At 38.5% G+C, this 27,068-nt stretch overlaps 1 protein-coding gene across 5 annotated transcripts in view; it reads left to right on the forward strand.

Annotated features, from left to right (window-relative positions):
* Nucleotides 1-27,068, forward strand: part of TOX (thymocyte selection associated high mobility group box) — a 298,904-nt gene that overhangs the window by 246,201 nt on the left and 25,635 nt on the right. For all 5 annotated transcript variants that reach the window (XM_057532463.1, XM_057532462.1, XM_057532464.1 and 2 more), the window contains 2 exons: nt 5,870-6,151; nt 18,375-18,605. In XM_057532463.1, the coding sequence (XP_057388446.1) occupies nt 5,870-6,151; nt 18,375-18,605 (513 nt within the window). The remainder of the gene's footprint in view (nt 1-5,869; nt 6,152-18,374; nt 18,606-27,068) is intronic.

Here is a 27,068-nt window from a genome sequence, read left to right on the forward strand (position 1 = left end):
ATCAATGGAACAGGATAGAAAACCCAGAGATAAACCCACGCACATATGGTCACCTTATCTTTGATAAAGGAGGCAAGAATATACAATGGAGAAAAGACAGTCTCTTCACTAAGTGGTGCTGGGAAAAGTGGACAGCTACATGTGAAAGAATGAAATTCGAACATTCCCTAACACCATACACAAAGATAAACTCAAAATGGATTAAAGACCTAAGTGTAAGGCCAGACACTATAAAACTCTTAGAGGAAAATATAGGCAGAACACTCTATGACATAAATCACAGCAAGATCCTTTTTGACATATCCTAGAGAAATTTCCTAGAGAAATGGAAATAAAAACAAAAATAAACAAATGGGACCTAATGAAACTTCAAAGCTTTTGCACAGCAAAGGAAACCATAAACAAGACAAAAAGACAACCCTCAGAATGGGAGAAAATATTTGCAAATGAAGCAACTGACAAAGGATTCATCTCCAGAATATACAAGCAGCTCATGCAGCTCAATATCAAAAAACAAACGACCCAAATCAAAAATGGGCAGAAGACCTAAATAGACATTTCTCCAAAGAAGATATACAGAATGCCAACAAACACATGAAAGGATGCTCAACATCACTAATCATTAGAGAATGCAAATCAAAACTGCAATGAGGTATCACACCAGTCAGAATGGCCATCATCAAAAAATCTACAAACAATAAATGCTGGAGAGGGTGTGGAGAAAAGGGAACACTCTTGCTGGTGGGAATGTAAATTGATACAGCCACTATGGAGAACAGTGTGGAGGTTCCTTAAAAAACTAAAGATATAACTACCATATGACCCAGCAATCCCACTACTGGGCATATACCCTGAGAAAAACCATAATTCAAAAAGAGTCATGTACCACAATGTTCATTGCAGCACTACTTACAATAGCCAGGACATGGAAGCAACCTAAGTGTCCATCGACAGATGAATGGATAAAGGAGATGTGGCACATATATACAATGGAATATTACTCAGCCATAAAAGGAAACGAAATTGAGTTATTTGTAGTGAGGTGGATGGACCTAGAGTCTGTCATACAGAGTGAAGTAAGTCAGAAAGAGAAAAACAAATGCCATATTCTAACACATATATATGGAATCTAAAAAAAAAAAAAAAAAAGGTTCTGAATAACATAGGGGCAGGACAGGAATAAAGACACAGACGTAGAGAATGGACTTGAGGACACAGGGAGGGGGAAGGGTAAGCTGAGACGAAGTGAGAGAGTGGCATGGACATATATACACTACCAAATGTAAAATAGATAGCTCGTGGGAAGCAGCTGCATAGCACAGGGAGATCAGCTCAGTGCTTTGTGACCACCTAGAGGAGTGGGATAGGGAGGGTGGGAGGGAGACGCAAGAAGGAGGGGATATGGGGATATATGTATATGTATAGCTGATTCACTTTGTTATATAGCAGCAACTAACACAACAATGTAAATCAATTATACTCCAATAAAGATGTTAAAAAAAAAAAAAGGCACCTGGAACAGTTCTTTGCTCAAAAAGATAAAATGTTTTGGCATGATGGAATTATGAAGTTGCCTGGAAAACGGCAGACGGTTGTGGAATTAAAGGGTGAATACGTTGTTCAATAAAGTTCTTAGCGAAAATGAAAAATGTGTCTTTTATTTTTACTTAAAAACCGTAGGCACTTTTTGGCCAACCCAGTATATTCAGGGTTTGGATATGTGAATATGGTAATGGCATCGTGGAATTGTGAAAAGAACACAGATATGTAAAATAAGCTTATTTCTACTTTAATCTTTGTTGGTAGAGAGATCTGAGACCATTTATCCTCTACCATTCTCAATAAACTTGTACAAAACAGCCATTTCTATAGGGCTACCTCAAAGGGGAATTATGAGGCCCAGTAGGTAAAAGTTCTGTGCAAACCACAAATCACTGAGCAAAGTATTTTTTTTTCACTGTTTTTCAAAAGTTCAAACAGCAAATGCTCAGAAAGTGATTTCTGAAAGAGCAGCATAGACAAAGGCACATGTTCAAGGGAGAGAGAAGCAAAGGAAAGCAATTAGTTGGGTTTGGTTGAACAATCAAGTGTGTGAAGGACACTTATAAGGAATAAAGTTCATTTGGAATCTTGAACGGCATGCTGAACAGTTTGGATTCAATTTGGTAGGCAGATATCACCTGGAAGGTTTTTGAGTCTGGCTCATAATTTTACAGTACTCTTTGGGGTGGATGTGAAGATATTCTTTTTAGTTAAGTAGCTATTGCAAGTGAGGAAGTAATGAAGGCCTGAAAATGCGTGAATGGTGTGGGAGTGAGAGGAAGGGAAGATGGAAGGGGTATTGTAGAGCACACTCAGTGGAACTCACAAGAGTTTGATAGAAAAGGAATGAACCCAAAATTACTAGAACATTTTGAGTAGAAGTGACGGGGAGGATGAAGGTATCATCGAAAGAAATTGGACACAGAGTATGAAATAGTTTTGAGAAAGAAGACCTTGTTCAGTTTTCCAGCAGGGGTGATGTCCAAGTAGTGACATCTAGTAGAGTTAGACCTGGAGTTTGGGCCAGAATTGTACGTTTTCATGTAGAACGTTCCCCATTCACAAAATCATGATGCATCTTAGCTGGATGAAGAAATGTGACTCAAAGACAGAAAGTTAGGGAATCATTTAGGGGTGGAAAGTTGTAAGAAGAATAGAAGTCAATGAAGGAGCTGGGAGGAATCAGAACAGCAGTTGAGATTAAGCATGACTTAAGTGAATTATTCACGGTAAATTGAAAATACCGGAGAGTAACAGGAAATAATATTTTGCAAGTTGAAGTTTCGTATTTCACATTAAGATCTGTAGTTAGTCACTATCTTCCTAGAAGGAAACCAGTAATCAGAACATTTGCTTACCTTCATGAGCTGACTAATTATTCTTAGTTTTCGGTAATCAGAGTCCCTCCAGTTTAATTTGCCCCATATTATACATTAGGCAGTGATAAATAGTAAACTGACTTCTATCAAAGCAAGGTGAAATGGAAAAACTCCTCCTAATTCAGAAATGTCACCAGGGGTGTTAAGATCTATTTCTAAGTGCATCTGAGGCCTAAAGAGATGAGTTTGCCCTCTGATTTGTGCTTGCCACCCTCCGCAAAGGAAAATTCTTCTTTGATTCAGTGTTAAAGCTGCCGTCTGCTGGCCTGACACCACTGGTGACACCATATTTTGGACTAATGATGAGTGTGTTGAAGAAGTGGTGCCCTGTTGAGTGCTGTGTGGTCGCGACCCAGATTGATTCCCTACTGCCTCCCACCACGCCCACCTCCTTCTACTAGTAAAACAAAGGTGGAGATAGAATTTTAGTTCTCAGAGATCTACCCACCACACTAATTAGCATGAGAAAACAATAAAAAGGATTACAAAATGGAGGAAGAGATAGGTGCTCTGAAGTGAAATTTGTAGTCGTAAATCTGGAAATTCTGTGTGTAAGTCAGTTTAGAGATCACCTTCTGCAATGTCACGTGAAAACCACAATATGTCTGAAGGAGTGAGAAGTGGGCTCCAGATAGGTTACAACTGTTCATGCTTGTAACTTGGGATTTACGTGACAGAGAAATAAAGATATTAGCTATATACGTTTGGAAAGATAATCTAAAGTATGATTTTGTTAGTAAACATTTTTAATTTGCAGGGCTCTAAAAATGTGTCTTCTCCAAACAGATATGTTTGAATATGCATGTGAGTGCTTTATTTGGTGCAGGTTGGGAGAGGGAGCTGCCCTGTATAGGACAGTGCCCTTTATGGGCACCCATTGCTCTGTGCCCACAGTGAGAGACCAGTTCTACATGCTAAGGGTCTAAGGAAGAACACAGTAGGACCTCAGGGCCTTAGAGTACGGGCCTGAAAAAGACTCAGCGGCACAACTTTATGGATAACTGTGAAAGCTAGTATTATTTCACAGGGAAGGTCAGATTATGGAAGTTATAGGAACAGTTAAGCAGGAACAAAAACTATTTTAGTAAATGTGAGTGGAGGCAACATGAACGAACTAGATAAAAACCATGGATTGGGGTAGACAGTATTGGATGGGTGTTTTTGACTATCTTTAATTAACTATAACTCTCTCTTTGGGATATGTAAAATATTGCATCAGCTGCTTAATACAGTAGGAAGTATCAAAGACTGGAATTGAGAGATGTAGGTTTTAACTCCAACTGTGTGGTTTGGGGAAGTCACTTAAGATCTCTGGGTTTTAGTCATTTATTTATATATTTATTCAACAGACATTCAAAGCCCCTCAGTCTCCTCTTCCGTAGATTGAGAACGTGTCACTAGGGCCTCTGCAGTGCTAACATATGTCACTGAATAGTGATACCTGCTTAATGAGGGGTTTCATAAAAAGGAGAGCTATGAGCTACTTTTGAAGGATTGGAGGAACACGGTTTAAATTATGGGGAAAAGGTTGATTTAAACCAGGAAATCAACGGGTACAAAGCCACAGAGCCAGACTAACCCTTCACCTAGGAGAGCCAGAGTCTAGGATTCCTAGAACCGAGTCTGAAGATGAAGCAGTAGCAAGACTTGGAAAGGTCAAAAGGTGTTGACTAATAAGATGCCTCATGGTGGAGACAGTAAACCTAATACAAGGAACACAGGCAGACACCTCTTCAGTCACCACTCCAGTTTCAGGGAGGTCTAACTAAGTTGGTAAAATGACTAGAGAGCATTGGTAGAAAATGATTTTATTACCAAAAGAAAAAAAAGCCTATGACTAAGTTACTTAATTGACCTTTTCATTATTTCCATGTCATGGTAACATTTGCAGATGGGGTAGTTACTAAGCATTCTGACACTATATGGGTTGTTTTTTTTTTTTAATGAAATAGAGAAAGGTAACATTAGTTTTACTTTTTCCATTCCCAAATGTAACATTAACATATATCTCTTCACTGCCCTCCTTTTTTCCATTTGTTTCTTTTTTTCTCTCTCTTGTTTTATAAACCCTCTACCTGCATGAACTCCCCAATGCCCTTCAGAGTGAACAAAACTGAGCTGCTTCTGTAAGCACCACAAAATAGTCCCCATTATTTTAAGTTTGAAAATGCCAGAGAAACATTAAGTGAAATCCACCACACTCTTCTTACAACACATTTGACCTCTAGGTACGTTAAGAACTTCATCCTCCAATGCTTTTAATTCTAATTCTTGCAGAGATGAAATTCACTGCTTGAATTGTAAGAGTGAGTTTCATTAAGGCTAAAAAGCAGTGACCCAGATAGCATAATGGATTAATATGGTGACCTTGCAACTTCAGAGCTTTACTTTCAAATCGGACTGTGTAGTCAAATCATTTCAATAGTCAGTTAATCAATTGGTTAATACCAGCCTGTAAATGTTCTGAGTCGGAAGTTCGTAGATCATTTGGCCAGTACTAGCCTGTATAGAAGTAAACTGAGAACCATAGTATGCTTAACTTTCAACACCTTTTTTAAATGATGAGAATCAAAGAAATAGAGTTTCATGAATTACTGTGAATGCTGTAATCACTAATAATTATATAATATTGACACTCTAATAAGCATCAATATTTTGAAACTTACACCATAAATAGCTGTTAATGGTATATGTTTGCATTTCGTTGCAGTGTGAAGAAGGACTGTAAATATAATCAACCAGGTCTTGAGTAATGAAATGTGATGTTGACTGAATTCTCAAATTCAGGGTGATATATACTGTTAGGATTATCCTACGCTGAGGGAGGGGGTGGAAATGTGTATAGTTTAGCAGGACATCCTAACGGATTTTTAAAGCCTAGGGAATTTTTAAAAATTTTTCCAGAAACAGGTTTGTGAAAAACTATTCCTCTGCATTTTTTCTTACAGATGCAAGATATACGGAGCCCAGAAGGAAGCCAGTATAGCTCCCATCCTCCGATGGCGGCCATGAGGCCGAGGGCTCAGCCTGCCGAGCTCAGGCAGCAGCCAGGCGTGCTGCAGCACGGCCAGCTGACCACCATCAACCAGTCACAGCTCAGCGCGCAGCTTGGACTGAACATGGCAGGGAGCAGTGTCCCCCACAGCTCGCCGTCTCCTCCCGGAAGCAAGTCTGCAACTCCTTCACCGTCCAGCTCAGTGCATGAGGACGAAGGCGATGATACCTCTAAGGTATGACTAGGTTATTTTGGGGACCAATAGGAGAGGCTTGCTGCCTAAAAAAACTATTGACTGGCACTTCCCTTGACCTATGGTGGATGCAAGTTATATCGTCCAAATGAGAAACGTTGGTGGGGGACCGAATGGATTAAATCACCTGCTTGTCCAATTGCATTTTTAAGTTCCTAACAAATCCTCTCAGTGCAAATGTATTAAGCATAAAAGTAGGTTGCACCCACACAGTATAGGGTCTGCATAGTGAGTAAGGGAAAATAAATAACCTTGTAGGACTCAGTGTCCAAAATCAAGCTTAATTCACCACTCATTCAAAAATATCTTTCAATTTAACCACTTAATTTTAAGAAGGCAACATCCCAGGGATATAATGATGGCCGTGTGTGTGTGTGTGTGTGTGTGTGTGTGTGTGTGTGTGTGTGTTATGGTTAGAGGAATCCTTTGAGATCATCTTATCCAAACATTTCGTATTTAGGGGACTTCCCTGGTGGCGCAGTGGTTAAGAATCCGCCTGCCAATGCAGGGGACACGGGTTCGAGCCCTGGTCCGGGAAGATCCCGCATGCCGCGGAGCAACTAAGCCCATGCATTACAACTACTGAGCATGCGCTCTAGAGCCCGCAAGCCACAACTGTTGAGCCCATGTGCCTAGAGCCCGTGCTCCGCAACAAAAAGAAGCCACCGCAATGAGAAGCCCGTGCACCGCAACAAAGAGTAGCCCCCACTTGCCTCAACTAGAGAAAACCCGCGCACAGCAACAAAGACCCAACACAGCCAAAAAATAAATAAATTAAGTTATTTGTTTAAAAAAAAAATTCATATTTAGGATGAAGAAAAGAAGGGCCAGAGATATTAAATGACTCATTTCCAGAAGACGGAGCCTAGGTGTTTCATTACCCAGCTCTTGTTAACCCCAGGCCAGTATGGTTGTCTGTCTGTCTATCTGCATCACCTTAAGTTATCTGTATAAAAAGATGGGTCTTAATTGTCCTTATTTTGGAAAATTAGCTACAAAAGGTAGTTAGTTCTTTAAAGTATTCAAGGCAGCCTTTTCAAATGACTGCACCATAACCAAGTACACTCAGTCAAGAGCATCGAAATCATCTTTTTATTGCCTTGGTTATCAGTCAGGCATCTTCCAAGTTTGTCCCAGTGAGAAGGACCCTTGCCTGGTCCCTGTGGAAAACACTGGCGGCCACATGCACACTTCATATTCCTCCTCTTTGTTTAATGTCACTAATGAACTGTCATTTGTGTCGGCCCTTTGTTTTCTTTTCACCTTGTGAGAATTTCGTTTTGGGGAAACAAATGGCAATACCGTGGGATTCTGATCTACGTGGTTAACTTAACAATAGTCTTTTAACAATCCAGATAGTGACACATAGATTTATTTAGCCTGATGACAAAGGCAAGGCTGCTGTATTGACTATATTTTATTATTTTCAGTATTTTTGAAGCTTTGGCATGTAGGGCCTTAATCCTGGAAACACTACCAGGGTAGCTAATTCCTAGAGATGGTGAATGACTCCCCTGGGAGCGCATCTTTGATAAACACACCAACCAATTCACAGCCCACACCCCAGTCATCTCCTTTATCAAACTCTCACACACCACGCCAGTACTCCCCGCCGAGTTTCCCCCCAGGGCTAGGTATAGACAACTAGGGACCACCTCTAGAGCCAAGCCCACTGAAACTGTTCAAACATTCCAGTCCTGAGCTTACTCAGTATACCTACCCTGCCTCGCCCCTTCCTTCCCACAAAAACCCCAGTAAAGGCTCTGGGCACGCTCTGCCCTCTCCCGTCTCTGCCTCCTGACGACCCTGCACGGCATGCCGGGCCTCCTGTTTCTAGGTTTGTGTGAGTGTAAACTTCATTCATTTCTTCCATGTCTGCTGTCTACCATCCCTGATGGAAACAAATCCCAGGTACATTTCAGGACAGCTGCACAGCTAGATATCAGCGCCCCTCTACCTGCACAGTATCTCCCTGTCAGTGAGCCAGCCTCTCAAGAAGGAACGTAAAAAGGAGGGAGGAGACTAATTGATATTACATAAATAATGTATTAGGCTAGTAAAAGCCTGACCTTTGGCTGATCACTTAGAGGGCAAAATAAATTTTTAAGAAAATCTATATTATTCTAACGGTGTCTCCAGCTAATGAGCACCTGGTTGTAAATGTGAACACCAAGAATCTGTTTGTGGCCAGTGATTTAGGTATCAAATTATGCGTGGATAATTCAAGTTAAATTTCTAAACACAGATGTTACGTACTATGTTGCAAGGGGAAAAATTAATGTTCTACTCATAGTAAAGATCAATTTGTACATCTGGATTATATCTTTATCAGTATTCATTGCTGACATTTCAGGAAATTAATGCAAAATTAGCATCTTCTGACAGTAAATTTTATGCAGGATTATTCTTACTTACAATAGCATTTTCCACACTCTTCAGTTTATACGAGTAGCAGACTGAGTAGAAACCAGAAATTCATAGAATTAATATTGACAGGTTCTGCCATTTTCTATTGATGCATAAGGTCCATATCTTACAATTTTGCTGAGGCATGAATTTGTATGTTATGAGTTTCCAGGCTAGTATGAAACTTTGCCAGTGAGTATCCTATCCAATCACTTAACATCCATATCTCAAAGTAATGTATAGCTTATTATTAATGATCACGTAAGCATTGTGTAGTGGAATTTATATTCCATAGTTGTATAGTCTTGAATAATCTATGTGTGAAGGCCTAGGGGTGGATTTCTCAGGAATGCCCTCATTAAAATGACTTTTTGTCTACACAAATATTCTCAAATTTATGTTGAGTTTAAGTGCATTTTCCATCTCGAAATCCATCCTCCCATTCCAGCTCTATGCACTGTCCTTCACCTTCTCTCCAGTACAAAATTCTCCTGCCCATTTGTTCGACTTATATTTATTAAATGGCTAAAAAAAGTCCTCTGATGAAAATGCTCAGGCATTCTTCATCACAGCTAATGATTAAACCGGAATTTTCCTTTATGTATGAGCAGGATTTATGTGGAATGTTGTACTGCAACAGCTCCAGTTAAATGTGAAGTAGCGTTAAGTCAAAAGGATCATTTAAATCATTTCTAATGAGATCTAAAAAAAGAATATTTAGTCTCACACCTAAAAAAGAATATTTAGTCTCACACCTGAAAAAGAAGGCTTTAAACCTTCCCTCTTAATACTTTGCGCTCTCTTAAGCAATTGCATATTAATTCCAGTTTATCTAATTGAACAAGTAAATGAAATAACTTTGTTTTGACAGAGAGAAATATTGTAAATACATCAGTAAAATAAATTATCACCTTATAAACACTCCTTATGGTTCTGATTGCTATGGAGCTGTGTTGACAGCCTGAAGTCATAAACTAGACATGCAGTCAAACATCAAAGAAATATAAACTCGGGTAGCTTGTGGTTCTAAGCCTGTAATCCAATATGTGTAGTATAACAGACACTTTAAGACACTTAAAGTATCTGGCATTACAACTGTATTTTTAGCACAGTTTTCCCTTTAAGGAAATTATGGGCTAAGAATCACAAGATATATTTTTCCATCCTTTTACTTTCAGCTTCTCTGCTAAAAGTCTTCTTAAGTTTTATATGTCTCTTGTCAGTGGTATATAGTTAAATTTTTACTTTCAAATGAAACTGACTTCATTTACATTCATATAAATACTAAAAAATTTGGGTTTATTTCTCATTTCAGTATTGATATGTTGCTTTCTATTTGTCCCACGTGTCTGTTTCTTTTTCTCGTTCTTCCCTTCCTTAAGATTGTTCTTACTTTTCTCATTCCAAAATTTCCCATTTTAAGACTGGAAATTTTATAATCTTTCTCTTTAGTAACTACTCCTAACACACAAATGCGTGAAAGTCTAACATTGATCAATATCTTTACCCTTCTTAAATTACTTTAACTCCAAACACCCTCCTTTCAATTTATACTGGAGCAGTTATTGCTGTTGTTTATCTTAATTATAATTTAAATTATAACTTATCTTAAATTTAAATTAAGTGTAATTTTATGAACTCCATGAAATACTATTTTTATTGTCTGTATAGTCTTTTTTCTTTAGATTTATTCACATGTAAAGTTTGTCATCTGACGTCATTTTCCCTATGCCTTTAAAATTTTCTCTTGTGAGGATCTATTGGGAACATGATTACCTTAAAAAGTACTTCCACTAGGAGAAGAATTTTAGATTGACAGTGATTCTCTGTTACCATTTTGAAGATGATATATTACTCCATTGAATCCTGATTTTCATTATTGCTTTTGAGAATTCTGCTGCCTCACTGTATTTCCTTTGAAAGTAATCTGCCTCTATTCTCTGACTAGTTTTAAGATCGTCTCTTGCCTTCGGTGTCTTGCAGCATCATTGTGTAGTATGTGGGTTCCTTTAAATTTATCCCAAATTTAAATATTTCTGTTTTTCATCAGTTCTGGGTATTTTCCAGAAATTTCCTCTACCCTATTCTTGCTCCTTTCTCATTCTGTAATTCTGATAAGATAAATGCTAGACATTCTCATCCTATCCTCCATGACTCTTTTCTTTCATATTTTCTGTTTCCTTCTTGCTCTGTATTACATTCTGATTAATTTATTTATATCAATTTCCCAGTTTGTAATTCAATTTTCAACTATATCAAATCTGAAATTAAAGCTAATATATTGAGGTTTTAGTTTCAATTATTTTATATTTCTAGTTTTATTTGGTTCTTTCTCAAATCTGTTTGGACTTTTTTTTTAGTTGCTTCCTCTTTATCCATAGATTTAATCTTTTTTGTTCTTTACGCTAATTCCAATATGTGACACATTTTGGGGTCTGATTCTATTGTTTATTGTTACTGCTGGCTCTTGGTTTTACTGCCTTGTTTCATTTTGCTTTCTTGCTTTTGGAATAGCAGCTGATATTCATTAGAACTTGATGAGAATTCTCTTGGACCTGGTTGGAAAGTGGACTCCTCTAAGGATGATTTGTGTTTGCTTCTGCCAAGCGTCCCAAGCGTCTTGGACCATTACGATCTAGAACCGCTTTGGGCTTAAAGTTTTTCAGACCACTCGAGTAGTATGCATTCAGGGTATAAATCCTTACAAAAGCTGGCTTCTGTTTGTGAATTATCACAAAAGATATTCTTCCCCTCTCATTCAGAATCGTCCTTGCAGGTCTCGGGAGGGAACATGCAAGGGAAATCATTTTATTTCACCCTGCACTGAAAGTCTAATTCTTTTGTGTCCTGACTTTTAATAGGAAGGCTCCCATTAAACATCCCACTGCTTTTGGTCAGCCATGGGCTTTGTCTTCTATCTGCTGTGACTTTGATTCAATTTCACCAGGTTCAGCAGCTGTCTTCAAGATGAAAGCTGGCTCCAGTACTCTGCTTACTTCTCCGGGTTCCTGCTTTTGCTTACTTTTTTTTGCTTTTAAGAGTTTCTTAGAATTTGCTAGTTCATCACTGCATGTACATTACCATACTGGACAGAAAGAGAAGGGATTTTTTTTCTCAAAAAAAATAGGGTGTCACTAGAGCAACAATTAAACAAGCCTTTAGAAAAGTACTTGTTATTTACCACCATTCTGAAGGCTAGGAGATTCCTGGAATAAAATTAAAATGATAAGCAGACAGGTTTCTATAAACATGAAATGAAATCAAGCAATGTTGGTACCAAATGTCTGGTCACACTGTCTAACGTTAGGACAGAATATTTAAAATTGGGATTTTAAAGTCTGGTATTTTCCACATTGAACTGTATTTATTACACAGTTGTTAAACACTTCACATGATATAATATGCATGATACATTTAAGAATTTCTTAAAAGTATCCCAGCAACTAATATGTACTTGTTTATCAAAACTAAAGTATCCCATTGGTTAAGGCTGAACTTAGCAAAGTAGTTCTGGGGAAAGTAGTAAAAGTCAGTCAAGCAGCCAGTTAGTACTCGATTCCAAATAATGGTTCCTAAAATCCATTTAAGTAATTAAATTATACTAGGATATAGTATTTTCGAGGTGTATATGTTCTTAGATGATTCATACTCTGGATAATTGAGCGTACTTGATTAAGTCATGGAATAAAGCTCACGTGAGGCTATGCGTAGGCACCTGGCACTTCATTCACCGGGACCGTATATTGATAGCTTGTGCGTTCTGTGTAAGGCAGGAGAAACCCTCAATCAGAAATAATAAGACGTAAACATATTACCCTAGACAGGCAAATTTAGAAAAGACCAAATGAATCTAACAAAATTGATAAACATAACTAACAGGTGTATATAATTACAATCAAATCTTTTCTTCACTTTAAAGTGATTTTTCTGGACAGTAGCCCAAATTTCTTAACTTATATAAGGCCACTCAGTATTTTTGCTAAACTCATCCTAAAACGAAACTCAGTTATCTTTGGCAGAATCAAGGATCCTTAAAAATGAATTTGTTTTACAAACTGTGATACCGATACAGTGCCCTGCACTTGTGAATCATCTCGAGTATAACATTTTATATATGGTTTTCTATAATTGATGTTTTGAGTCATTGAGTGTACTGTTATTATTAATGATAATAATAAACCCGATTGTAAAATGAAAGAGGTATTACAGCCTTGCTGATTTCACAGTAACTAGATGACTTACTTTCCATGCTTATTTGAATTTATTCTCATAAGGGGATTTTAGATGGCATAGTTTAGAAAGAAAAGAGAGAATGAATTTAAGTAGCAGAATTTTTCACTTACAGAAACAGTACCATCACAAAAAGTGCTGTGATATGCCCTGTTACTATGGTGAAGATTTTATAATATTTACTTTACATGATAAGAGTTATAAGTGGAGTTCTGTGTTGTTTGTTCAGCCTATTATGCAGATGGTGCTTGATTAAAATCTATTTTAAACTACAGCGATCACTGCAAGTTAGTGTGCATTAAACAGCTTTCCCAGCTCCATTAAAGGCTTTGGGACCGTGGCAGTTTATTTTTAATATGCTTATAGACGTTTCTAACTTCCCCAGGGACATTTCAATATCAGTGATTCTCTTTCCTTGAGACTCTTAACTCCAGTACTCTGTATTCTTAAGAAGTGTTCTCTAAGTAGCACCATTAACACATTGCTTTTTTAAAGTGAAAAATTATTGTTTTCTTGTGATTAATAAGTTAAATACATCACTATAATTAAGCAATAAGACATGCCAGGAGGTGGATTACCGGAAGCCTAAGGACACCCCCTAGGGATTTGGGAAATAAATCTATGTCTACACGCAAGTTACATGAAGCACATGTATCTGTGTAAAGCTTATGTGAGAGTAGTATCTGTATGTATTTGTTTATTCATGAGTGCTTAAATTGAATATGAAATAAGCCTGTGGGTGATCAAGATTACAGTTGAAGCCTCAAACCAGACATGTTCTTAGTTGCTATGATTTTCATACAACTTTTATACGTGTCTCAAATGTCCTTTTCCTTGTCACTCTAAGCCTCTGCCCACTGCTGTATAATACAGGGGTGGAAATGTGTGATGATCCACTGCATGTAAGACTCCGAACCGATGCTGTGAGGATGGAGAGGTTCACAGAACCTCGTCCTTACTCTCAGTGTGCTCGTCGTCGTGGGGAGTTTATATTTTTGCACTACATGGCTCCTTCTGCATTGTAAAGATTATGACGTTGGAATTAAATTTAACTCTTCAGTCGTAGACCCTAGGAACTCTAGAAATGTTATACACTAAAACAATGTCCAGTACACAATGCTGTACAGTCCTGTACGGTAGCCACAAGTCCTATATGACTGTGTACATTTAAATTAGACTAATTAAAATTAAATAAATAAAAAATTCAGTTCCTCAGTTGCTCCAGCACAACATACTCCATAGCCACATGTGGCTACTGGCTACCCTTTCAAACAGTGCAGAGAACATTTCCATCTTTCCAGAAAATTCCATAAGATAGTGCTGCTCTAGACTGCAGAAGTCAGGGTCTCTTAGAAAATTAGGACGTAAAATTATAAGCTTTCATTTATCTAAGTAAGAATTCAGGATCCAGACAACACTCAAAATTAAGATCCAGGCACGTGTTACGAGTCCATTCAGCTAATTTTCTCACCACAGTCATATTTATCATCATTGTGTTCATTCCAAATAGTTGATGGTCAGAGAGGCCAGGTGTCTTTCAAGATACAATCCATTCCTGGCGTGTAAGCGGATCCAAATTATAGCCACATTTCTTTCTTTAGGGAGGCTTTGTATATGAGATATGATCATGTGGTTTTCAAATATGTGATGAAACTACCGCCAGATAGTAGGCCTGACAAATTCCCAGTTCATTGTACGGACTCTAAAATAGCAGCTCATTTCTGTACCTTCCCAAACACAGGCAAAATGCAAGATAAAAAATGAGACCCTCACACATCAGGAGGCAACGCCCAGTGTTCACGTGGCAGACAGCCTTCACTTCACAGAGCACTGCCCACCTGCATGGGTGCATTAGACATCAGACCACAGCAAGGAATTTGTATCCCATTATTGCATCCTAAAAGCAAAGACATTGTACATATCCAGTAAGTCTATATACAAGGAACACTGAGCAGTATAACAATGATTCCCTTCAAAGCACATTTTATTTTTAAAAACTCTTTCACACATAATTTTTATTTTCATTGTTTCCTCTTAACATCAGCTTTTGGTGAAAGGGTATTATCTTAAACCATAGTTCGGTTCTATGAGGGCAGTTTTATAAGTGGTCAGAATATTATGATCCAAGAATATAGGAACAAGCCAGGAAAATAGGGGAAGCCTCCAGAAAACCAACCAAATTGATTGGCTGCATGGAATTGTTTAGAGATTCCTACAGGGTTGCTATACGTGGCCTCAAAACAGTAATTTGTGGTTTTCATACACTTGATACTTCGAGCTTCTCACTGGCAGTAACAGGTTCTCCTTCTTCTGCAGAGAATCCCTAGAAGGAAGGGCCACATTGTCCAGCAGGAGGGTAACTGGCCTTTCTGTTATCATAGGGCATCACACATCCAGTAGATTGCACCGTGTTGTCCAGTATCAATTTAAAAAGAAAGGAAGCATAAAGATCAGCAGTTCAAACACAATTTTGGACGATGGAATCGGGAAACTATTTAAATTATTTGGGAAAATCTTTTAATAAAAGTATTTGCAGTGAATCATAGGAAATTTATGTCTACAACTGACATTTGATTATTTTCTACAAAGGTAGATATAATCTGCAATCATGGAGATTTTAATGTTTCAGATCACTAATTTTTCAATTAAAATTTAAAAGGAGTCCAGGTAAATATTCCCTATGGAGAACCATTCATTTCCCTACACTTTGTTCCCTTTGTCTAAATATTCCCAATCCTTGATGAAATATGACCTCCAATATAATGATCCCTTCATTTTTAATATTCTTCATTGTGGTCTTTCTTGAGTCCTTTTTATTTTTCTTCTTGATATTTTATTATTTTGAATATAGGAATAGTTATGTTTAGAAAATTTGGAAATTATTAAAAAAATAAGATAAAGATGTCAAATAGCAATTGTTTCTATGCATTCAGAATTCAGAGGAAAAGAACTTGACACTCATGCACCCACAAATGGTAATGGAAACCCTGTGTCTTAAGACATTCCTAAGTACAAACTCACAAGAGAAGACAGTCTACAGCAAAAAAAAGAAAAAAGAAAAAAAAAACATCAGGAACACTACCATTTAATGGCCAGGTGGAGGAGGATAGGCCTAAAAATGATTCTGGAAACAGTGAGGACACCGAGGTAGGCGTAAAACCCAGAGACTGTGATGTCATGGAGCCCTTGGAAGAGACAGGACAGCCCCAGTGAGAAATCAAGTCAGGGGAAGAGTAAAAAGTCCACGGGATTTATCAGCGTGGTCCTTGGCGACCTTACTGAAAGCTAAGCAGTGGGGAGGTACAGTGAGTTACCAAAGCTGCCTGCAGCCAGTACAACCACGTGGAGGAGTCTGGCTGTGAAGAGAAGAAAGATCGGCTCTGTGTAGCCTTGTGGCAAAGAGAAAGTTTGCTTGTTTGTCTGTTACGTGTCTGAAGTAGTTAAACGGCAGTTGGAGGAGTAGAGCTAAGGGTGACTGAGACCAGTGTCTACTGCTCCTAGACTTTCTGATTTAATCAGTATAGAGCTGAAGCCTGGACATGAGGGTATTATTTAAGTTTCCCAGGTGATTCTAACATTCAACCATTGAGAATGACCATTCTAGGTCATTTTTGCCTACATGTTTAGCTTAGAGCCGTTACACCCGTTTGCCCAGTATCACCTCAGCCCAGTCCCAACATCCTTGTCCTTTGGCAGATTTACCTGAGGACCAGTCATTTGACAGGATCACCTCAAACCCATCCTGGGGAAGTTATCGTCTAGTGTTAATCTACGTTAGCTTGTCAGCTCGGTTCAGAGCATCCTGTCCCCATGGGGTTGTTCAGCCTGCTTCAGTAGACAGTTTCAAAATGATAATCTTTTAAATAACTTTCTCACTAAAGCCAAAGCCAAAGAATTCACTTAGTTTTTTTTCCTGTCTCTGTTTGGTTCCCAAGGCATATCTTTTAAACCAAGACCATATGGCATCACAAATTAGTGTTAAGGTCATTTCTTTCCATTCATTCAGTAAAAAGTTACTACTATGTCATAATTAACCTCTGAATATCATTTTAAAGTTTTAAACATATTTTTATATATATCATCTCAGTAATCACAAAATGGCACTGCAACTGGTTTGCAGCAGAGGAAATGGAGGCCCAGAGAAATTATGTCACTTGCCAAGATTTCACAGCTAAAAATAGTAAAGGAGGACATGAGTGTGGGTCCTCTGATGTCACATCCACTGGCCTCTCAGGAGATCATGCTTCATCTCCAATGGTGGCAGTTACTTTACACAAATTACTCTGCCTGGCAATTCGTCTGAATAAGATACATATTGCATTGTTTGCCAAGAAGAAAAAAGCAACAACAGTCATAATAAGAGAAGGTGAGGGTGCAGAACCTCCCTGATAATGGTGACTTCATCAGGAGACAGTGTACGGGGGCCTTTGTGCTGGTGGGAGAGGCGTGTGGAAAGAGGATTCCTTATGAGACAACACTACTTGATACTCATGTAGATTCATATAATTTTAGAACTAGAAAGAAATCGTAGCCCAAATCTCTCATTCTATAGAGGTGGATGAAGTGACATCGCATATAATTAGTATCAAAGTTCAAATGCAGATGTCTTAAATATCAATACATTGTGGGGTTTTTTCCCATTTGCATCATAATAACAATTCAGATTATACAAATATTCATACTCAAGGAAAAATGGGAGAAAATGGAATCTATCCTTAAACTGAATATTAAAGCTGTTCTAGAAATGTCTAGATTTGAGAATCTAGTTTACAGAGGTGCACTCTCCAGTATGGTAGCCACTAGCCACATGTAGCTATTTCAATTTAAAGCAATTAAAATTATATAAAATTTAAAATTTTCTTTCTTATTCCTGCTAGCTGCATTTCATATACTCATTAGTTACATGTAGCTAGTGGCTACCCTATTGAATAGTGCAGATTTTAGAACTTTACCCCCATTGCAGAAAGTTCTGTTGGACATCACTGATCTAGGGTCTAGACTATGCCATTCTCCAAGCCATGAGCATTGCTAGGCTTTCCCAGCAGCATTCCGTAGACCTAAGTGCACCACCAAAAGCCATTCAGCTTTCTTCATTGGACATGGTGCCCCCTATTGTTTAAAAATCATAACTAGGAGGAAAAGGATAAACTCCCCAGAAGAAAACAGGTTAGATTGTTCATACAATAGGGAACACGAGGTTCCTACACGAGGAGCTTGCTGCTGTCATAGTCATGATGCTACTCCTCATTCAGCTTCCTGAATGAGAAAAAGAAAGAGCTGAGAGAGTTAAGGTATAATATGTAACAGTACAATAGTATTATAAAGAGAGTCAATAATATTATTGTAAAGCTACATAAATTAGGCTGGAAAAGGATGAATAGGAAAATTACATGAAATAAGTTTTACTTGAAAAACAGTAGCAGCAACAAAACCAAGTGCCCCTTAGAAACGTCTGTGTTTGCGTGATGTGTATGGGTGAGTATATCTATGTAAGTCTCAAGGGAGAGCAATATGATTTGTCCTCAAATTTTCTTAGTTCTTCTATAATTCAGATTTTGTTTTATTTCAGGTCAATGGTGGAGAGAAGCGACCTGCCTCTGACATGGGGAAAAAACCGAAAACCCCCAAAAAGAAGAAGAAGAAGGACCCTAATGAGCCCCAGAAGCCTGTGTCTGCTTATGCGTTATTCTTTCGCGATACTCAGGCCGCCATCAAGGGCCAAAATCCCAACGCCACCTTCGGCGAAGTCTCTAAAATTGTGGCCTCAATGTGGGATGGTTTAGGAGAAGAGCAAAAACAGGTAAGAAAAGATGCGAAATGGAGTGAATCAACATGATTTGAGAAAGTGTATGCATTCTAAAGAAATGGCTTCTAAGGATGTTGGGTGAATTCTTCAGATACTAGAACTGAGGCTGAGAATGTGCCCCATCAGAACCAGACTTCAGGGGACTTGGACATAATTTTATACTCCTTTATTGCTCTGTTATAAATAACATGTTAGTTCCTTTGTTTCAAAGTTTATATAGTGCAGTTACTTTTGGAAGGACTTTTACGCTTCCCAGCCAGGATTACCTCATTCCTTAATGTTGCCAATGCGATCATAAAGACAGAAAAAATACTAAAAGTATTTTGAGAACTGTCCACACCTCTCTTCAGCACTTACTCTTTTGTCATCAAAACCCTCTTTGCTCTTTGCTAAATGAACCTCAAATTTAAGGGTTTCTACCCTTATCCATTCCCTAAAGACCATCAGAGTATGTTATTCAATCCCACTTGTACTATATTTCTAGCTTGTATTAAATGGGCCCAGATGCCTGGTTATTTTCTTCTTTTCTTGTGGATTGCCGTGGTGTGATTGAGGACCACACTGTTGGGGGTGGAGGACCGTGAGACACTTTGTATCTCAGCCATAGGGCGAGTAGCCCAGAATGTCTTAAGGAGGGTGGGAACTGTGGAGAGAAAGAGTTCAGTATGCAGACGTAGCCCACTTCAACAAAGAAGCAATATTGATCCCAGATTTCTAAACCAGGGACTAGATTGCCATTGTCACCATCTAGAATTTCATGGTCACGAAGGAAAAATTAGACAAGCATTATCATTAAAGTTCAGTCACTGAAACGATTAAGTAGTTGCAGCTTTAGCTGCTGCAGAATACTTTACGGCATTAATGATGGGTTAGTCTCATTGGATTCTTGACAGGGACTTTTCACCTCTCCTCTTCAGGTCCAGGGAAGTATGTAAGAAACAGAACATCTCAAACCTATGTACATCTATAAGAACTATATATTGTAATATCTGTCAACATCTATCATGTATATCATGTTTTATACTTTGAAGAACACTTTTACATGATTTATCTCATTTGTTCTGCTCAATACTCGTAGATGCTTTTTTTTGGTGTACATTGAACATTTATTACAACTAATTGGCAATGTGATAAGACAGTGCTCACGTGGCCTGAACATTGGTCACAATCACAACAAAGCTTAATCCAGCCCAGCAGATACAAATGAAAGTGTAAACTGTGAAGACATGTTTAGATACATAGAAGTATGTATAAAAGTGACATTGAAACAACTGTATATCCTTAAAAAATATAGAGACCCCTAGTGCCGTTTTACCTCATTCAGCTCACGCTTTCGTATGAGAGGTGGTATCTGTTTTTATATGTATGACTTCCAGTAACTAGGCAGTGCCACAGGAGGGACGGAAGCTGCCCTAAAGCTTGCTGCACTTCTCAGTGGAGGGAAGCAATAGGGGAGTAAAATAAATTTGGCTGTAACAAGCACCCTGGAAGAAATATTCGTGCTTTAAACAATGACTTATGCAACACTTTGTGAAGAGAGTAAAACATTTTCTGTAAGATGCTGTTATTAAGAATCCCAGGTAAGTCAACATTTCCATTTTATTTGGGGAGGCATCAAAAACAATCCAACTAAGTGACTAAACGATAATGACAACAAGAAACTTATCTCAGGAGTTGAATGTTCCTTGGCCTTAAAAATAACATGCTTACTATTATGAAACAGCTGATCTCTGTTCCTCGTCCCAGGTCTGGAATGCCTAAGAAATAATTTTTAGTGTAAAACAGCATCATTCCATTAGTCTTTTGTGTATTCCCTTTGTTTTAAGTTGTTTAGTTTCTAATAAGGGTCTTTGGTATACATTTGTTTTTTTTCTAAAGTTTCAACACAGAGTGAAATTTTCATTCACTTGATATGTGACATGTCAATTCCCTTTATTTGTATATATACTGAAATGCACTAGTCTTTGGTTTCATAAAACCAGGTTTCACATAATTTAACTTTTTTGCCAAAGACAGTAATTAATAAATGTATATTGCCTGATTGTGTCATATTCATAGATGCACGTAATCAAGGTAATGATAATAATCTATTCAGGAGAAACAGACCTATAAACTTTAAAATAGCCAGAAAAAGTACCTTTCTTTTCCTGCATTCATTCTAATTCATATTTAAGTCCCCTGTTATCACTTGATTAACCAAAGTTCCCTTTAAAAAAAAAATTGTATAGGCCTGAATGAAGCAGCTTAGCAGAACAGTAATACTGACAAGACGTCATCTTACACCATTAGCTAACATGGACATGAAGGCAGTGGCCATCTACAGTGTGTGAAATGCCACAAGAAGTCATCAACAGGGGAGGAGAGTTATGTCAGTCCAGTTTCTTCAAGAACACTACGTGGGGGTTTCAGCTTCCTCCTGCAATAGATCAGCCTGCTCAGTTGCTTTAAGGACATTTTTCTTGGATGTTTCCTGAACTTCTCCTCCCAAAAGAAACTCATCCAAAATAAAATAAGCCTTCTCAAAATTAAAGATGATATCAAGTTCACACACACTGCCAAAATACTTGTCAAGTAATTCCACATGATGATGAATTATTTCCAGGGTGATTAGTTCATTGTCCTGATCCTCAGTAGCACAGCAGAAACACAGACTGGCCTATCTCGGGAACTGCTCTTCCACCTGCTGAGCCCACAGCAGAGGTCTTCCTTCCTCATAGGTACTTTTATCTGAAGTTTGCAGATTATGAAATGGGGCCAGATGGTTAAATTCAGTCACTTATTCCTTCAACAAATATTTGTTGCATGTTTACTATGTGCCCCAGGCACTGTTCTAGACACTGGGAGTAGAGCAGAGAATAAGACAGAGTCCCATTCTGTTGATTGACTTGTCTAAAATTCCACACTGTGACCCGAACTTATCATTCAACTTAACACTTTTTTTCTAACCAATTCATGAAATCAATTATAGTTGTAATGGTAAAACCAGTTGCTAAGGAAACATAGAACCCCCTCCCCCAGTTCTCTCCAACCCCCCTGTACTGTAAGCCAAAGCTGTCCTTTACAATCTGAAATCTCTACACACTTTCTTATGTCCTTTTCAAGATTGCCAGCCCCAGGGAAGGGCTTCATAGGAAAGCACAGGCCTACCATGTGGAGCTCTGCTACAAGAGTCGTCTCTGAGGATGGAAAACACACCACGGAAACGTTCTCCTTGCATTCGATTAAAATACTCATCTCACAATTAAGAGGGTGGTTGACGTTGTATTTTATGATACCACTGAAAACCTACTATAGTTGTTTGAGGATTTCAGAGCTGGTTTCTATCCTAACTCAGATGCGTTTGCTCTCACACTCCCAAAGCTGAGGTGTGGTCCCCCGCTGATGCTGGACACTCCTGATGGAATTGTAGAGGGGCTCGTTCCTCCACTCACTACAGCTTCACGGGTTCAGGAACTGAGTGCACGTCCGCCAGGAGTCCCAACCCCGTCCCTGTCCCTGCTCCACCCATGATCCAAGCACCAAGACATACCTCTCTCTCTGCTTTGACAACCCCTGTGTGTATTCTTGGGTAGGGACAAGGCCTCAATACTGTAAGCTCTTTCCAGTATACTTGTGATGACAAAACATTTTCCTCATTCTCTTTTATTTCCAGTTTAATAACTAACTTGTAATGAGTCTGTCTTTGGGTTCTCTCTCTCTCTCTCTCTCTCTCTTTTTTTAACATTTTGGCTGTACCTCATGGTATGTAGGATCTTAGTTCCCCGACCAGGGATCGAACCCGCCCCCTGTGTGGTGGAAGCATGAAGTCTTAACCACTGGACTGCCAGGGAAGTCGCTGGGTTCTCTCTTAATGGAAATAGTTGGGGTTTTTTTCAAGAATTTGTTTTATAAATAAAGGATGAAATTATATAATAGCTGACCCTATTTAACTCATTGGGTATTATAAAGCAATTTCATAATCAAAATGCAGTTTTAAAAAGTTATGCTAAGATTGCTTAGGAAAATATACTAATAGAAATAACTATCTTTGTCTCTTCTAGAAAAGTTAATATTTTAACATTTGAGCACCATTTTCAAAACAAGGTATTGGGAGCAGTTTGAGTCACTCGAAAATGGTTTGTCCCCATGCCTTATGTTCCTTTGACTTGACAGGGGTTCAGCATAGCTTATCCTTTTCTCTTAGAAGATGATCTTGCTTAATAAAGATAGTGAAACTGCAGTGTATGCCAAAAAGGATGGTTTATGACACATATAGGGTGCAAGTCCATCCCAGGGACAAGCAGAGAGAGGGTCCAATGAATGAAATCAGACGCCACGCTTACAAAAGGGGGCATATTGCATCTGACGGGGCTGCTGGGACACCACGTGGCAGCCGCTGTCTAGCAGTTTGCAGGAATGGCCAGCGAAGCGTGCATGCCCGCCTGGGACGCACGTTTGGGCATCAAGAGAATGTCAGCAAAATATCCTAAAGTGTTAGCATGGTGTGTTACCACCTGTTCTTTCCCTTTATGTTGACTCATTGTGCCAACATAATATAATATCTCTATTTCAAGCTTAAATTAATTGTATTTTACTCTCATTTAATATTCAAATTGGGGAGCACATGCTATGTATTTTTAAAGGAATGTTGCTGAAGCCGATTAGAGGCAGACCATTAAACTTCAAAATTTAGGACAAATGTGCATGTTTCAGAACAGCCCCACGTGATGCTGTTGGCATTGTGTAGGCAGCTGGTTCAAGTAGAAGGCTGGGATTTCATGTGCCACGATTGTTCAAAAATCCCGTTGTCATAATAGCCCCCAATTATGAACAGCTACAAATATAAACACGAACTGGAGAAAATGGACAAAATTATTGATGACTTACTAGGGGCTCAGAAAATTACAATACTTAAGGAAAAACAGCTATTAGTGAGATTACAATCGAAGGTTTTCTTGCCAGCCAGAGGGAACAGGACTAATAGGGCTGCTGTATGTTTGTGTCACATGCTTCCTCATTGTGGAGTTTAGGCGGGGCTAAGAAGCCATGCAGATGGACAGATCTTTATTTTCAGAAGCCATGATAAGGGAGAAACTATATGTACTTTGGTTTCTATGAAGAATCTCTCAAAGAAGAAAAATCAGAAGGAAGCTGAAAGAAGTGCTAAAAATCCTCCAGGAACACAAAACCTCCCATATGAATCATTCCTACCAAAGCCACTGAACAAACTTCACATGTCAGAGATCTCTCCATTTTAATACTTTGGAAGATGGTGCTGAATCTGGAATGGGAGCAGGATTGTGTCTGGGATTCCAACTGGAGGTTTTAAATGCTAATGAATCCTAAGACAATAGACAGCCCGGTTCAGAGCCATACTAAGTTGTTTAAAAAAGGCACCAGATGGAGAGAGGGAAATAAAACATAAGCGTGGCTGTGATGTTGGTCTTTGCTACTTATCTTTCACTGACTGGAACCTACAGAGAAAGAAAAATAATAACAAGATCACGCCCTTTGTATTAGACTCCTTGGAGTTTCAGCAACCCTCAGCATCTTTTTTTATGAAGGTCCAGCTAGATTTCCTGTCTCTCCCCGTTATTTCTGAATTCTGTGATTCTGGTCGTCTAAGTCTGGGATCTGAGTTCACGGTTAATGGAGAGCAAATCAAACCCCACTAAATTAAAGAGTCCGTCCAGCTTTGAAGCAGAAGAGATTGGTCCAAAGAGCTGTGAAGTGTTCTTGGGTCCTTTTTAGCCATGGAAAGTCGGTTCTTAAGTGGGAAAGGAAAGTCACCTTAAATCAGAACCAGATGTAAATTACTAAGTGAACCTTAAGTTCCTAATTGGAGACACAGTTGGGCTGTAATACATTTAGCAAATTACAAACAAAATGTTCTTGTTTACATTACATTAAATGGCTTTAGAGCTTCAGCCAAAGAGCTAAATAAACATGCTGTTAGGCTAAAAATGGAGTGGAAGGCCTGTTCAGAGTTTGGTGTGTTCAGGAGAAACCACAGCCCACGGTGCCCAGAGAGCCTATTTTTGTAAATGCTAGCTAGCCCTGTTGTGGGAGCAGAGAGTGGATTTACCTCGAGATCCAGAGCCTAATGAGCAGATATCACTTGCAGGGAAACTGTTTGAATATTGTAACATATGCCTTCTTTCAGGATGCATAATTCATATCCAAGGATATTAGCCATAGCAGTTCAGCTCAATAGCAACACCTCATTATTTTATCCCTCAGTATTTATTCCTATGTTTGACGCCTTATGAAATTACTGTTAATGTGTTTATATAAGGGCAGATCTGACACAAGTGGGAAGAATGTAATTTCCTGCTCATTCTTTCCTGCTGCTGTGTCCTCTTCCCCTGGTAGAAGTGGCGAGTGTAAATAGTTAATTTGCTTCAATTATGAGCCTGTCCTGCTAAATTAGAAGCAGCAGGGATATGAAGAGCCAGAATTATACTTATGAGGCAGCTGACAAATCCTCTGAGCCCACGGAATCAAATCATTTACTCCTCACTGGTGCTCAAACACCCACTACAGATATGCTGCCGGGGTTTTTTCCCCCGCCCCAAATCTTATGATAAAATGTGGATTTTATGTCAACAGCACTTCAGGTTAACTAAAATCCTATTGCACTGTCACATTCACGCATGTGTTTATCTTGGCCAGTTCCTTATAAACACTATGCATTTTCCCCAATTTTTTTAAACTAGGAGTAAAGGATATATAAAATAATTGTTCATTTAAAAACTGTAGAATGTAAGAAAAGTTTATATTTGTAAAAGCTTAAAACAGCAGTTAGAAATATTACATGCAATGGTGAACATATTTTACCTCCAAAACACAGGTAAGTATAAATACATATAATCATTGGTACATAAATGGGATTATGGCATGCCTTCATGGGTATAAATACACGTAGAAATATTCCACGCTCACACACAGAGAGAGCAGACATTCCACTTGAAAGGTTCCATGACATCAGCAGGGAGAGAATTTGAATATAATGCTCAAGGCTGCTGTGCTTTATGTATTATTGGTAAACATGTTTGGGGTGGGCGGGCTGTCTGTCTGTATACCAAATCTCCTACTCCTATTGATGCCCACTCTAAATTAGAAGATGCGATTCGGTACTTTACCATGAACACCCATGCCCGTGCTGACTCATGGGAGGAGAAACCTGAGACTAGGGATTATACGCTGGATCACAGGTATTTCCTGAGCACCTACTATGTACCAAGCTCTGCCCTGCCTGCTGGGGCTTCTGCTGTAGACAAAAAGATGACAGGCCCTGCAGTTGGGGGTCTAAGAGAGGCATCAAGGGGAGATCTCATGCAGCCAGGAGGAGCCCTTGCATGAACAAAGATGCAAAGATGGATCTTAGATACCAGATCAATTTGATTATATATATATATATATATATGTATAATATATATATGTGGGGGGTGTTGTCTGCATTTCTTGTGTGCCTGACACAAAAGATGCACACAACAGAGGCATATTTTTAATGCCTCTTTTTGGTTCTGTAGCTTCAGTTCCTCACACCATGAAGGCACATAATAGATACTCAATATATTGTTAAGCATAATCGAATGACATTATACTTGCCCCAGTCATCCTCATTTAATGAATCTACAGATATATTTTGCAGCCATTTTTTCGGATGAGGAGCTTGCTTCTGTCTGATCCCTGCCATTCCAAAAACAAGTTACACTATTTTTGTGTAGACTCTTTGTATGCATTGGATGGATCCCAAACAGAATCGATAGCAAGATTTTTGACACATTGTATAATATTTTCAGTGCTCTGAATACTACTTTATAAAGTTCTCTGAGTTCTGGAATGCTTAAGAAAATGCTGAGCAAGTTACACAAATGGAAATTTAACTGCGTTTAAGGACTAAGTTCTGTATAAAACACAGAGGCACTTGCTCTAACTGTCCTAAATAATAACAGCATTCAAAGACGCTGCAGATATTAACTTCTCAAGTACTGTGTATGACAGGGAATTGTGATTAAATTATTATTTCTTATATGACTGTATTTCTAAGCATTTTCTATAAATATGAACTTATACTGGGGGAAAAAAACTGCATTTTGAAGTTAACGAAAAAGAAAAGTGCCTTTTAGTTTTATAGTGTTTGAATAAAATCCAGAATTGGAAGAATTATGTTTTTTCTTATTATTACTGTAAAGAGTTGAAATAAACTGCAACTAGAGATTAACTAAGGGCCAGAGCCAAAAAAAGAGGGAAGGAAGAAGGAACTAAATGGTGTTTATAAGATTTTACTTTTCTGTATAAGTTAGATGGATTGTTTGGGGAGGAGCAGAAAGTGGAAAAAGCAAAATGACAGGTTGTATTAGAATATTTTCTGTTTGTGTGCATCATATTCACTGACACTGAACTGCTGATTTTAATTAGAGATTATTAGCCTATAAGACATATATATTACACGTGCTGGAACGCAGAGCATTT

This window comes from Balaenoptera acutorostrata, chromosome 17 (genome assembly GCF_949987535.1).
Source record: "Balaenoptera acutorostrata chromosome 17, mBalAcu1.1, whole genome shotgun sequence".
Lineage (NCBI taxonomy): Eukaryota > Metazoa > Chordata > Mammalia > Artiodactyla > Balaenopteridae > Balaenoptera > Balaenoptera acutorostrata.